Genomic DNA, 13938 nt, shown 5'->3' on the forward strand with positions numbered 1-13938 from the left:
TGTGGTGCAGATTCTAACCATGGTACAGGAACTTCCATATGCTGTAAGCTCATCCTAAAGAGAAAGAATTTGAATCTTAACGAAACTGTAATAACATCTTAGCTTCATGCCAACTTACCTTATAATACTTATCTTTCCCTTAGAAGAAAAGGGGTAGCTAAAAATGGTATTAATTAGTGGAAAAAATAAAAAGTTCTCAGATGACTCAGTGGGTTAAGAATCTGATATTGTCACTATTATGGCTCTGGTTACTGCTGTGGTTCAGGTTTGATCCTTGGCCTGAGAACTTCCTTCTATATGCCATGGGCACAGCCAAAAAAAATAGCATTCATTAGAAAATTACTCCTTGATGATGAAATGCATTCAGCTTGCATTGTCCTTCTAAGAAAAAAAAATATTACTACCTATAAACTTTCCAATTTTTGTTTTATATTTTAAATCATTATTGGAAATGAGGCTGAAATATATTTTTTTCCTTTTTATCCACAAATGAGGGAGTTCTAGTCTATGCTTTTATGAATGTGTGTGTAACATAAGAGGTTATTTGAATTTGTATTCAGATTCTGTTTTTTTTGCCCCACTTTTCATTTCTTCCTTCACCTTTCTCTTTGTTTTTGATTTTTGACTATGATTCACTATTAATAAGGCTATGTCCGTGAACTTTTAAAAAATACTGTTCAGGGAAGCTCCCATTGTAGCTCAGTAGTAATGAGCCTGACTAGTAACCATGAGGATGAGGTTTGATTCCTGGCCTTGCGTAGTGGGTTAAGGATTTGGCATTGCTGTGAGCTGTGGTATAGGTTGGAGATGCAGCTCGGATCCTGCATTGCTGTGGCTGTGGTGTAGGCCGCCAACTGTAGCTCCAATTAGACCCCATCCCTAAAAAACCAAAAAAGAAAAAAAAAAATACTATTCAACTATTCATAAATTTAAAACATATAATCAAATAATCATTGCTCTTTCCATTTCTTAGCATAGTCACAGAACAAATTTCTATTCCTTATGTTATAATTTTTAAATACTTTCAGTTCCAATATATTAATAAAAAGTTGCAAAGTAATTCTGTTTTCATTTTGTAGGGCGTAAAACTTTCCCAAGAGCTAGAAGGACCCAGGGAACCAGCTTCCGGTCTCCTGTGAGTTTCAGTCCTACTGACCACTCCTTAAGCACTAGTAGTGGAAGCAGCATCTTTACCCCAGAGTATGATGAGAATCGATTAAGAAGAAGGGGAAGTGATATAGACAATCCTACTCTGACTGTCATGGACATCAGCCCACCCAGCCGCTGTAAGTAATAGAAATTGTCAGAGTGAAATGTATAGCAGAACTTTTGCAGACTTTGATAGGATTAGAAGGAATACATACTAAGCCAGTCCTTAGACTGAAACCAACTTCTCAGAAACAGATGAAAATGGTATTTGTAAAAGTGGTTGTAAGGTCAGGTATAAACATGACATTACTGCTCATTACTTTAAATGATTCCGTCCTTTGCTTTTATTGGAAAAATTGTTACCAATTAGCCATTCATTCATTTCACATAATCTAGTTGAGTGCTTAACTCTGGGATTTCAAACGTGACCTCTAAGATCTAGTCTAATGGAAAGAATGCTGTGTTGTAAAATAATAGCATTTAATCTAGATCTTTAATATGAATAGGAATTCACTAGCTAAGGAAGGAGGTTTCACGTGCAAGAGGCCAAGGACATATTCTGAAAATGGGGAATAGTTTATATTCAGCTGAAGTGAAGGCTATCTCACTTGAAACAATAGATATAGGACTAGGATGGAAACTAAGGGCAGATTGTGAAGTATTTGGATTTTGTAAGTAGTGTATATTCAAAGATTCATGCTCAAAGACATTTGCTACAGCAATACTCTGAATTCCTCCCTTTTGTGCTAAGTGTTGTCTTATTTTATTTTTACATCTATGACTTTCACAACATTGCTACTTTTGCTTTAGACAACTATATAGTGATTTAAAATAAGAGAAGAATGTCTTTTATATATACCTCTAGTTTATCTATTTCTGTAGATCTTTATTTCTATAGATCCAAGATTCTGTCAAATATCAAATTCCTTTTGCCCGAAGAATTGTTTTTGACCTTTTCTTGTAATACAGATCTACTGGTAATAAATTCTTTGAGCTCTTATTTGTTTGAAAAACTATTTCTCTTTTATTTTTTGAAAGATTCTTTTTTTTTCTGGGCATAGATTTCTGAGCAGTTTTTTTCTTTCAGCACTTTAAAGTTGTCTCTCCATTGTCTTCTGACTTGTGTACCTCCTGAGAAGTACTGTGTTTTTATCTACTGTATTTCTTATCTTTGTTCCTCTGTCTTTAGTGTGCTTTTTTCCCTCTGACTGCGTTCAGGCTTTTCTCTTGTTGGTCTGAGAGTGATTGTCTTCCCAGTTCCCTACATGATAGGCAGATAGAAAACTAATCACAAATATTACTGCAATAAAGATTAGAAATAGTGTGTCTTATACATCTTAAATTGAGTGAAAGATGCTATTACATTTGTAATCAGGTAAAAAAAAATAATCTCATTAGAAAAAATGAGTCATAGGGCTGTGAAACTTGTTTGGTTTAGAATTCTTATATGACTAAAGAGAAAAAATTTCAAAGACGATGATCATTGTGAATTTGGGTGATCATGAATTTCCCTTAATATCCAAGCATATTCAGTTAAAGATGTCATTAATGCAGTATACTCATTTAGTCCCTAACCACTGGGTGTCGCCTGGTTATTCCATCTTTAAAAATATTCCTTTTTTAGCACCTCGTGCTCCAACCAACTGGAGATTGGGCAAACTGCTTGGCCAGGGAGCTTTTGGCAGAGTCTACCTCTGTTATGATGTTGACACAGGAAGAGAATTGGCTGTTAAGCAAGTTCAGTTTGACCCAGATAGCCCTGAAACCAGCAAGGTAAGAATCAGTAAACAAGCTACTCTGTCACATGATTTTTTTTAAAAAAAGAAGGATTTTTACTAAAATAAATGTAGCACAAAATAGATTTTTTCTTAATACAAATTATTAAAACAGATAGATAATAAGATATGTTTATTTATTTCATACTATGGATTTTTCTCTTTTAGTACTCAGTTATGCTTCTTAATGTGATCTAGTGTTAGCTAACCATCAAGGACTATTACAAAAGCTATTGTGTAGAGACTTAAAAATATTTATTCCTTGGAAAGTGAAAATTTCAGGATGAAATCACCTTGATGGTTTATGAAGTTTGAATTGTTTTTGCTTTTACTAGCAATACTGTAAAGACTTAACGGTGAGTTCTGTCTTTCAGGAAGTAAACGCACTTGAGTGTGAAATTCAGTTGTTGAAAAACTTGCTGCATGAGCGAATTGTTCAGTATTATGGCTGTTTGAGGGATCCCCAAGAAAAAACACTTTCCATATTTATGGAATATATGCCAGGGGTAAGTTAGTATATCCTTTGCAAATGGAGGTTTTTTGTTTTGTTTTTTTGGGGTTTTTTTTTTTGTTTGTTCTTTTTTTGCTTTTTAGGGCCATACCTGTAGCATATGGAATTTTCCAGACTAGGGGGCTAGGGGGTCGAATTGGAGCTGCAGCTGCCGGCCTATATCACAGCCACAGCAATGCCAGACCCAAGAGATACTCTGTTTAAAGTCTTGGTGGAAGAAGGAAAAACAGCAATTTTTGATTATAAAATGTTAAGGACATTTTGGAAGTTTTAAATTAAAGCTGGGTAGTATACTTTTATTTTCTATCTTCTTCATTGATCTTTATATTTTTTAACTCTTTTTTTTTTTTAATGCTAAAGAATACTAAAATCATTTACAGACCTCATAGCAGTCTATACTCAGATTTTCCTAAATGCTGTAATAATAGCTAGTTCATCCACACCAGGATTCAGTCCAGAACCACACATTGTATTTTGTTTGTCTCTTACTCTTCTTTTAATCTAGAACAATTTGGGGAATTCTCTTTTGGTTCAGCAGGTTAAGGATCTGGTGTTGCTGTGGCTGTGATGTGGCGTTGCTGTGGTTCAGTCCTTAGCCCAAGAACTTCCACATGCCATGGGTGTGGCCAAAAAAAAAATCTAGAACAATTTGTAGGTGACACATATTTGACAAAGAGATCAGGCTAGTTGTTCTGTTGAGAGCCGTATCTCATAGATTTCTCTCACTGCATCCTTGTGGTGGTGTTTGGTTTATTCCTTTATCCCCAGATTTCCTGTAAACTCCAAGTTAGATCTAAAATCTAAATTAGATTCAAATTTAGCATTTATTAGCTGCATCCTAAATGATGCTGTCCACTTCATGTTGCATCTCATTAGGAGACATACAGTTTCTGGTTGTTCCACTAGTGGTAATGCTAAGATTGACTGTTAGATTGAGGTGATTGACATCCTGATTCCTCCATTGTAAAGTTTTGTTTTTCCTGAAGACCAGAAAGTAATCTGAACTACAGCAGTGGCACATGGGAATATCTGGGTCTTTTTCAGCCATCCACTTCACGTTCTTAACACGGATTAATAACTATTGCCTGAGTCATTAATTTCATTAGGAGATTAAAAATGTGATTTGTTCAAAACTGTCATTCCTTCTTATTTTTAGTCTTGTAGAATACATTCTAATACTAAATGTTTTTCAAGACAGTGGTATTTTTTTTTTTTTTTGTCTTTTGTCTTTTTTTGTCTTTTTGTTGTTGTTGCTATTTTTTGGGCTGCTCCCGCGGCATATGGAGGTTCCCAGGCTAGGGGTTGAATCGGAGCTGTAGCCACCGGCCTACGCCAGAGCCACAGCAACTCGGGATCCGAGCCGCGTTTGCAACCTACACCACAGCTCACGGCAACGCCGGATCGTTAACCCACTGAGCAAGGGCAGGGACCGAACCTGCAACCTCATGGTTCCTAGTCGGATTCATTAACCACTGCGCCACGACGGGAACTCCCAAGACAGTGGTATATTTATTCACTTAAAAATACATTCACTCTTGGAAGTTCACTTGTGACACAGGTTAAGGATCCAGCGTTGTCACAGCTGCAGCGCTGGCTTGATACCTGGCCTGGGAACTTCCACCTGCCGGAGGTGCAGCCAATAAAAAACCTTATTCATTGTCATAATAGGCCGTATATACGTTAAAAAACGTTTAACTTATGGGTCGTTAAGAGAACAGCTTACTAGAATTGTATGTAGAATGTACAGGATGCAGATTAAGCTTCTGGATCAATAAAACCGTGGATCAGTATCTGATAGTGCAGTTGTCCTTCAGTATCTCCAGGGAATTGGTTCTAGGACCTCCCACAGACATCAAAATCTGAAGATGCTCAAATCCCTTACATAATGATACAATATTTGCATATTACCTGCTCATATGCTCTCGTGTATGTTGTCATCTCTAGATTCCTTATAATACCTAATACGCTATAAATGCTATGTAAATAGTTGTAACTACAATGTAAATGCTATGTAAATTGTTGCCGATGCAGCAAATTCATGTTGTGCTTTTTGGAACTTCTTGGAATTTTTTTTTTCAAATATTTTCAATCAGCACTTGGTTGAATCTAAGGATGTGGAACTGGCAAACACAGAGGGCCAATTTTAATGATTTTTAAATGATTTTAATGACCAATTTTCTTAGTCTTAGGAGAGTAACACCAAACTGTACTTTGTCTTTTATCCTCATGGATAATTGTTTATAGTGACATCATTGTTACTCATCATTGCTACTTTTTTGTTTTCAAAGATTCCATTGGCAGTGTAAATTGAGTTTTTTAAAAATCCCCTTTGGAAAATAAAATGGTAGTATGTATTGAAAGCTTTTGACCTAATAATCTCACAGAAATTTAGTCTATAAAAGTAATCCAGAAGAAGGAAAAAACTGTGTACCTTTATTTTAGGATTATCTGTGGTGGAAAAAGTGGAAATATCAGTGCCCCCGGTGGAAGTAAATTATGATGGCATTATCCAAGAGAATATATATTAAAAATTAAAGTTGTGAAGGCATGTAGCAAAGTTGGAGAAAGTACTTATAATAAGAGAGAGAAAAGAATATAAAATGCTTTTTAAGCACAGAGACCTATATCTAATCACGTGGCTTGTGATAGACCATGATAGAAGATAATATGAGAAGAAGAATGTATGTGTTTATGGCTAGGTCACTTTGCTGTACAGCAGAATTTGACAGAACACTGTAAATCAACTATAATAAAAATTTTTAAATAAAATGCTTTTTAATAGCTATATTTTAAAGTATCTCTTTGGAAAAGAACAGAAATTTAGAAAAATGAAAATGAATTATTTTGGGATTGTAATTGATTTTTCTCTTATTCAGATTTCCATTACTGTTTGTGGAATAAATATTTAAATTAAGAATAAAAAATAGGAGTTCCCATCATGGCTCAGTGGTTAACAAATCTGACTAGGAGCCATGAGGATGCAGGTTTGATCCCTGGCCTTGCTCAGTGGGTTAAGAATCCGGCATTGCTGTGACCTGTTGTGTAGGTTGCAGACTCGGCTCAGATCCTGCCTTGCTGTGGCTCTGGCATAGGCCGGCAGCAATAGATCCGATTAGACCCCTAGCCTGGGAACCTCCATATGCCGTGGGTGTGGCCCTAGAAAAGGCAAAAAAAGACAAAAAAAAAGGAATAAAAAATAATTCTGAATAAATGTGAATAGAGACCCACATTGTTAGAGATAAAATTAATTAAAATGGTTCATTGGATAGAACCAATTTACATCACAAATAGAGACATGGTATTCTGTATATGTTTAGCAATCTTAAGATTAAACTAGGAGTCCCCGTTGTGGCATAGTGGAATCAAATCTGACTAGTAACCATGAGGCTGTGCATTCGATCCCTGGCTTCGCTCTTTAATCCCTAGTTAAAGATCTGATGTTGCCGTGAGCTGTGATGTAGGTCACAGATGTGGCTCGGATCCTGCATTGCTGTGGCTCTGGTATAGGCCAGCAGCTACAGCTCCAATTCTACCCCTAGCCTGGGAACTTCCATATGCTGCAGGTATGGCCCTAAAAGACAAAAAAAAAAAAAAAAAAAAAAAAAGACTAGGACTATTCAGAAAGAGGTGTTAGATCACTGTTCTCATTACCTTTATAAAGGCAGCTATCTCTTCAGAATATAGATTATCACACCTTGAATTTGTAAAGCATGTTACTAAATTAATAATAGTTCACTGACGATCTGAATGAATTACACATATGGCAAGCCCATGGCTTATATGGGTTAGATATAGATGTTCCTAGACTATCCTGAACCTCCAAGTCTGAATGATGCTATATAATTTCTCTCATTAGATTTATCAGGAGATACACCTTTATGCTATAGATTCAGGCTTTACCAGAATTGTCATTCTATTCTTCAGTTTTCCCAGACATAGCATTCCATTCTTTAATTTATCTAGAACTACTTTCAGACTAGAACCTTTTATTTTCGATACAGCACAGTTTATTTCTTTCTGTTGCTATTATATACACACACACTCTGCTTTTATCTGACACGGTACTTTCTAACCCATTCTACTTGTTCACACAGAAGAAAATAATATTTTCATGGTGCACAGCAGAAAACATACTACACTGATGGAGCTGTTAGCATCCTAAGCCACTGGCCCAGGTGCCATGGCCCAGAGGATCCATAAGTCTGTCACTCATTTGCAGCCTGTAAGTCTTTGGCACTTATTGTTTGGAAAGTTCAGTTTTGGCTTCATTACTTCAAGTAGAAGCACAATAAGTTGACTGAAGGAATAAGCCACATTGAGTTATAAGTATGCATGGTTGTCTGGGTTCACTTACTGCCTAAGGCTTTCCACACATATTTGCAAGTTTGAGTCAGCAGAATTGCATCTTGCTGTCCATTCAGGGATTGATCATGAACAGTAGAAACAGCAAATGGTTAAATCTTTAAAGTCCAAGGATCCACTTTTATATGACGAAGTACACAGTTTACTAAAATTCAGGGAAAGGCAGGAACACTTGGATATATATTAGCTCTTTAAACACAAAGATTATGAGACAAGTTGATTTGCCAACTAGGTTCCCGCTTCTCCATTCTTTGGCCTTGTGTTGCATCAGTCTAAAAGAAAAAAAGGAGGGATTTTTTTTCCCTCAAGAAGCATTTATTTTTATCTTTTATAGCAGTGATTATTGAAGTACCTGCTCTGGCGCAGTGGCCACAGTGATCGGATTAAGAATCCGACCACAGCGGGTCCAGTTACTGAAGGGGCACAGGTTCAATCCCTGGCCTGACACAGGGACTTAAAGGATCTAGAGGATTCATTACCTAGCCCAGAAACTTCCATATGCCATGAGTGCAGCCATTAAATAAACAAACAAAATAAAGTAGTGGTTATGTATTAAATTTGCACATTGGAATCAGCAAGGAAGCTTTTTCAAAATTCAAAGACCTGTGTATCAGACTGTTTCCCTTTTCTCAGACCTGGCACCTTATCCTGCCTCAGAAAAGTACTCAAGAAAATTAGAGGGAGTTCCCGTCATGGCTCAGTGGTTAACGAATCTGACTAGGATCTCTGAGGTTTTTGGTTCAATCCCTGGCCTTGCTCAATGGGTTAAGGATCCAGCATTGCCATGAGCTGTGGTATAAGTCGCAGACACGGCTTGGATCCCACGTTGCTGTGGCTGTGATGTAGGCTGGCAGCTGTGGCCCTGATTCGACCCCTAGCCTGGCAACTTCCATATATCGTGAGTGTGGCCCTAAAAAAAAAGGCAAGAAAAGAAAATTAGAAATTCCTTTTTCATATATTTTCTCATGGTTTGAACTAGAATGGTGAGTATAAAAGAAAAACTTAAAAATCTCACATGTGTTCTGATCTTTTAATCATACCCATTTTTTCTCCTGAGAAGTTTGTAAATATCAATAAAACAGTGCTTTAAAAAAACAGAACAAAACAAATAAAATTAAAGTAGGTCATACAGGAGTTCCCGTTGTGGCGCTGTGGTTAACAAATCCGACTAGGAACCATGAGGTTGCGGGTTCGATCCCTGGCCTTGCTCAGTGGGTTAAGGATCTGGTGTTGCCATGAGCTATGGTGTAGGTCGTAGACGCGGCTGGGATCCCTCGTTGCTGTGGCTCTTGCATAGGCCGGCGGCTACAGCTCCAATTCGACCCCTAGCCTGGGAACCTCCATATGCCGAGGGAGCGGCCCAAGAAAGGGCAAAAAGACAACCCCCTCCAAAAAAAATAAAGTAGGTCATACATAGAAGAGCAAGTAGGGCAAAAAAGAGTAAGACAAAAGTACTGGAGATTTTTTTAAATATGTTGCAAGGAAGAGAAGATAGAGCTGACGTAGTCATAGAAACAACAGAGTATCAGTCAAAAAATAATAATTTTTGGCCATGCCCATAGTATGTGGAATTTCAGGGATTGAAACCAGGCCACAGCAGTGACAATTCCAGATTCTTAACCCACTGAGCCACCAGGAAGCTCCCAAAAAATAATTTTAAAGGCTTCCTTCAGCTCTACTCTTCTGCAGTTCTAGTCAGGGATTATCGTAGGGTTTTATGTTAAATTAATGCATGTCATTTCTTTACTAAGAGTTCCTGTGCTGTCCAGCTAAAGCCTCCCAGTCATGAACTAGGATTCCCCAAATTAAAATGTCTAATTATAAAATAAATCATGAGAGTGTAACATATACCATAATGAATATAATAAAAAATACTGTAATAAATTTGTACAGAGGTAGGAGGTTATTAGACTCATCATGGTGATAATTGTGTAATGTATTTAAATGTCATATGACTGGTATACACCTGAAACTGACATGACATTGTACGTCAACTAAACTTCAATTAAAAATAAATAAAATAGGGAGTTCCCGTCATGGCTCAGTGGCTAGTGAATCCGACTAGGAGCCATGAGGTTACTGTTCGATCCCTGGCCTTGCTCAGTGGGTTAAGTGTCCGGCATTGCTCTGAGCTGTGGTGTAGGTTGCAGACGCAGCTCGGATCCCGTGTGGCTGTGGCTGTGGCTGTCGCTGGCAGCTACAGCTCCGATTAAACCCCTAGCCAGGAAACCTCCATATTCCACAGGTGCAGCCCTAGAAAAGGCAAAAAGACAAAAATAAGTAAATAAATAAATAAATAAATAAAATAGCTCCTACTGTGGTGTGGTGGGTTAAGGGCCCGGCATTATCTCTGTGGCAGCACAGGTTCAGTCCCCAGCCCGGCACAGTGGGTTACAGATCCAACATTGCCCAGCTGTGGCATAGGTTTATTTAGTCAGTGAGAGTAATAAATAAATAAACACACACAAGTCTTTAAAAATAAAAATTTACTGGTAGTTTTCATTTCAAACCATACTATAGTTTTTTGTTTTCTTTTATCCAGGGTTCAATTAAGGACCAATTAAAAGCATATGGAGCTCTTACTGAGAACGTGACTAGGAAATACACCCGTCAGATTCTGGAGGGTGTCCATTATTTGCACAGTAATATGATTGTTCATAGAGATATAAAAGGTAAGTAATGAACTATTTTTTTAAATGAGCTATTTTTAAAAAAATATACAGCATTCTCTATCTCTTTTTTTAAAATGGCTGCATCCACAGCATATGGAAATTCTTGGGCCAGGGATTATATCTGAGCCACAGCTGTGCCCTACACCACAGCTATGACTACACCAGATACTTAACCCACTGTGCCAGGTTGGGGATCAAATCCATAAAGACAATACTGGATCCTTGAGCTGCTGTAGGGAACTCCAGCAGCTCACTCTCTCTTTTTTTTTTTTTTTTTTTTTTTTTTTTTTTTGCTTTTTCAGTGCTGCACCTGTAGCATATGGGAGTTCTCAGGCTAGGGGTTGAATTGTAGCTGCAGCTGCCAGCCTACACCACAGCCATAGCAATGCGGGATCCAAGCCACGTGTGCAATTGATACCACGGCTCACGGCAGTGCAGGATCCTTAACACACTGAGCAAGGCTAGGGATCAAACTTGTGTCCTCATGGATCCTAGTCGGCTTTGTTAAACTCTGAGCCATGAAGGGAACTCCCTCTTTTTTTTTTTTTTAATGAAACATGGTTAAGAAATTGGACATTTGAATTAATACATCTACCTTTAAAATACTGTAGGAAGACAGTTCCAACTAGTCCTGATGATCAGGGTTCCACAGGAGGGAAACTACCCTGTGGGGTTCACAGGTTTAGTAAAGTTCAAATGATTATAAAAAAAGAGACATGTTTTCATCCAGAGAGCACAGGTATTAGCATATAATGCTTAAGAATAGGGCCCCTGAGGAGCTCCAGCTGTGGCGCAGTGGGATTGGAGGCATCTTGGGAGCTCTGGGTCTGGCACAGTGGGTTAAGGATCTGGCGTTTCTGTAGCTGTGGTTTGGGTCGCAGCTGTGACTCAGACCTGGCCCGAGAGCTCCATATGCCACAGGGCAGCCAAAAATGGGGAGAAAAAAAAAGTAGGGTCTCTGATACCACATAGCCTGGTTTAAATTCAGGCTTTATCTCTCCCTAACTGTGAGACATCTTCTGTGCCTCAGTTCCTCATTTTTAAGGAGGGAAATAACAGTGTACAGCTCAGAGGATTCCTATAAGAATTAAATGAGTTGGAGTTCCTGTTGTGGCTCAGCAGGTTAAGGACTTCTTGACATAGTGTCTGTGATAATGTGGGTTAAATCCCTGGTCTCGCTCAGTGGGTTAAGGATCTGGCCTTGCCGCAGGCTGTGACATAGGTTGCAGATGAGGCTCTGTGGCTGTGTCTGTGGTGTAGGCTGGCAGCTGCAACTCCAATTTAACCCTTAGCCCAGGAATTTCCATATACCGCAGGTACAGCCTTAAAAAAAAAAAAATTAAATGAGTTAATGCATATAGTATGCTTAATACCATGCCTGGTATCTAGAAAGCACTCAAAAGTTAGTTACAATCATGATGTACTTTATGTTGAGAGCATTTTTAAAGCTGTGGGATGGATATCATTACCTAAGGAGAGAATAAAAAGAGAGCCCAAGACTGAGCTTTGATGAATTCCAGCTCAGTTAAGCTCACTTTTTAAAACTCAGCTGTTTTCATGGATCAAACATAAAGTGACTGCATGAAGCAAGACAAAATTGATTGGTAGAGATGTGTGAATTTAAGAGTCTTAAAACTCTGTTCTCCAAAGCATACCGGGAGGCTTCATTCTGTAAAAACCAGGTTGTGACCCAAATGTTATGATTACTTTATTTGGGAGTTCCCATCATGGCGCAGCAATTAAACCCATGAGAACTTGGGTTTGATTCCTGGCCTCGCTCAGTGGGTTAAGGATCTGGCATTGCCGTGAGCTGTGGTGTATGTTGCACATGCAGCTCGGATCCTGTGTTGCTGTGGCGTAGGCTGGCGGCTGCAGCTCCGATTGGAACCCCTGGCCTGGGAACCTCCACATGCCATGGATGTGGCCCTAAAAAGACGAAAAAAAAAAAAAATCACTTTATTCAATCAGTTGTTGAGAATAATGAACAAATACACACACACAATAAATTTAAAACTTCTTTCCATTAGCCTTCCTGGGAACTCTTAGGAGCTATCATGAATTTACTCCCTTTTGGTGGTGTGTCACATCCTGAACAAGGCCATATTCAGGCTAAAGAGAACATTCCCAGCCAGTTTCAGTCATAGAGTAGAAACTGCTGCAGAATGCCTGGGCAAGACCCCATGTATAGTGGAGCTGACCGGTGAGTCTTGGAGATGACCACATCACTCATGATCTGAAAAAAAGAGGAGCCTATCTTTCACCTCAAGATCCACCAATTCTTACCAGTTGTCAAGTATAAAACCCAGTAGTTTAAAGAACCATGTAAGGTGGTGACAATTTTGTAATGTATAGAAATACTGAATCACTGTGTTGTGTACCTGGAACTTACATGGTAAAACAAAGAAAAATACATAGGGAAATGATTTTTATTATGAATTAGTCTGTTAGGAATAATCTTTATTCAAACAGTTACTCCCCAACTGGGTTTTTTCACCTTGCCAGTGTGAGGAGGTTGGAAGCAAGGTGATTTATAAACAGTACAGGGCAAGATATATGATAAAAGTGTAAGATATAAAATTAGATGTGCAGTATGACCTCAAGTATTAAAGTATGGCCTAGGAGAAAAATTTCCACATGATTAACAGTGGTTATTTCCAAGTGGCAGGATTAGTGATAATTACTTTTCTCCTGGATACTTTTTACTTTTTCTGTATTTCCTAACTTTTTATGATGAGCAGTTTTTAAATGGCAAAGGAAAAGGAAAACTAGCTGATCACTTTTGTTTAAACCCATGAGTTCATAATGAAACCTAGGATAAAAATTAATTGATCATTTTTGCTAGGGAGCCTACTCATTATTTCATAATAGGGTCCTTTTACTCTGCTTTTATGAGCTGTACTACTGAGGACTAAATAGTGGATGAAAGGAGACTTATCTTTATAAAAATATCTTAGCTAACAAATGACAGATTAATAGATAGAAACACTGAACATTAACATCTGCTGACATCACAGAGATAGTCTCGCGTTACATACCTCCTATTCATAAACTATAACATCATCTACAAAATAGTTTTGCCGAAAAACAAAAATATCTTGAACCTGAATTTCATCAAGCCTCTAGGTACAGCTACCAAATTGTAGAAATATAGAATATATACATAGAATAGATAAACATGTTAAATTTCCTCTTGGGATGGATTCAGCAAAATCTAGACCATAAGAAAGCTATAGGCAGACAACTTAGATTTTTCATAAATTGCAAAGAAAAACAGGTTGGAGGGAACTATAGATTTGGACTTAAGAGATAGATGTATCAGTGATTCTCAGTGTAAGGACCTTATTTAAGAAAAATGTGAAAAACAGTATATATTTAATAATATTAAGGAGTTATTGTCTATCTTATGTATGATAAGAGTTCTTTTAAAGATATGTACTAAATGATTGATCATATCTTTAATTTGATTCAA

At 37.8% G+C, this 13938-nt stretch overlaps 1 protein-coding gene across 2 annotated transcripts in view; it reads left to right on the forward strand.

Annotated features, from left to right (window-relative positions):
- Positions 1-13938, forward strand: part of MAP3K2 (mitogen-activated protein kinase kinase kinase 2) — a 96628-nt gene that overhangs the window by 70179 nt on the left and 12511 nt on the right. For both annotated transcript variants that reach the window (XM_003359437.5, XM_005671635.3), the window contains exons 12-15: positions 1080-1286; positions 2774-2922; positions 3299-3430; positions 10340-10469. In XM_003359437.5, coding sequence (XP_003359485.2) covers positions 1080-1286; positions 2774-2922; positions 3299-3430; positions 10340-10469 — 618 coding nt within the window. The remainder of the gene's footprint in view (positions 1-1079; positions 1287-2773; positions 2923-3298; positions 3431-10339; positions 10470-13938) is intronic.

Source organism: Sus scrofa, chromosome 15 (genome assembly GCF_000003025.6).
Source record: "Sus scrofa isolate TJ Tabasco breed Duroc chromosome 15, Sscrofa11.1, whole genome shotgun sequence".
In the NCBI taxonomy this organism is placed as follows: domain Eukaryota; kingdom Metazoa; phylum Chordata; class Mammalia; order Artiodactyla; family Suidae; genus Sus; species Sus scrofa.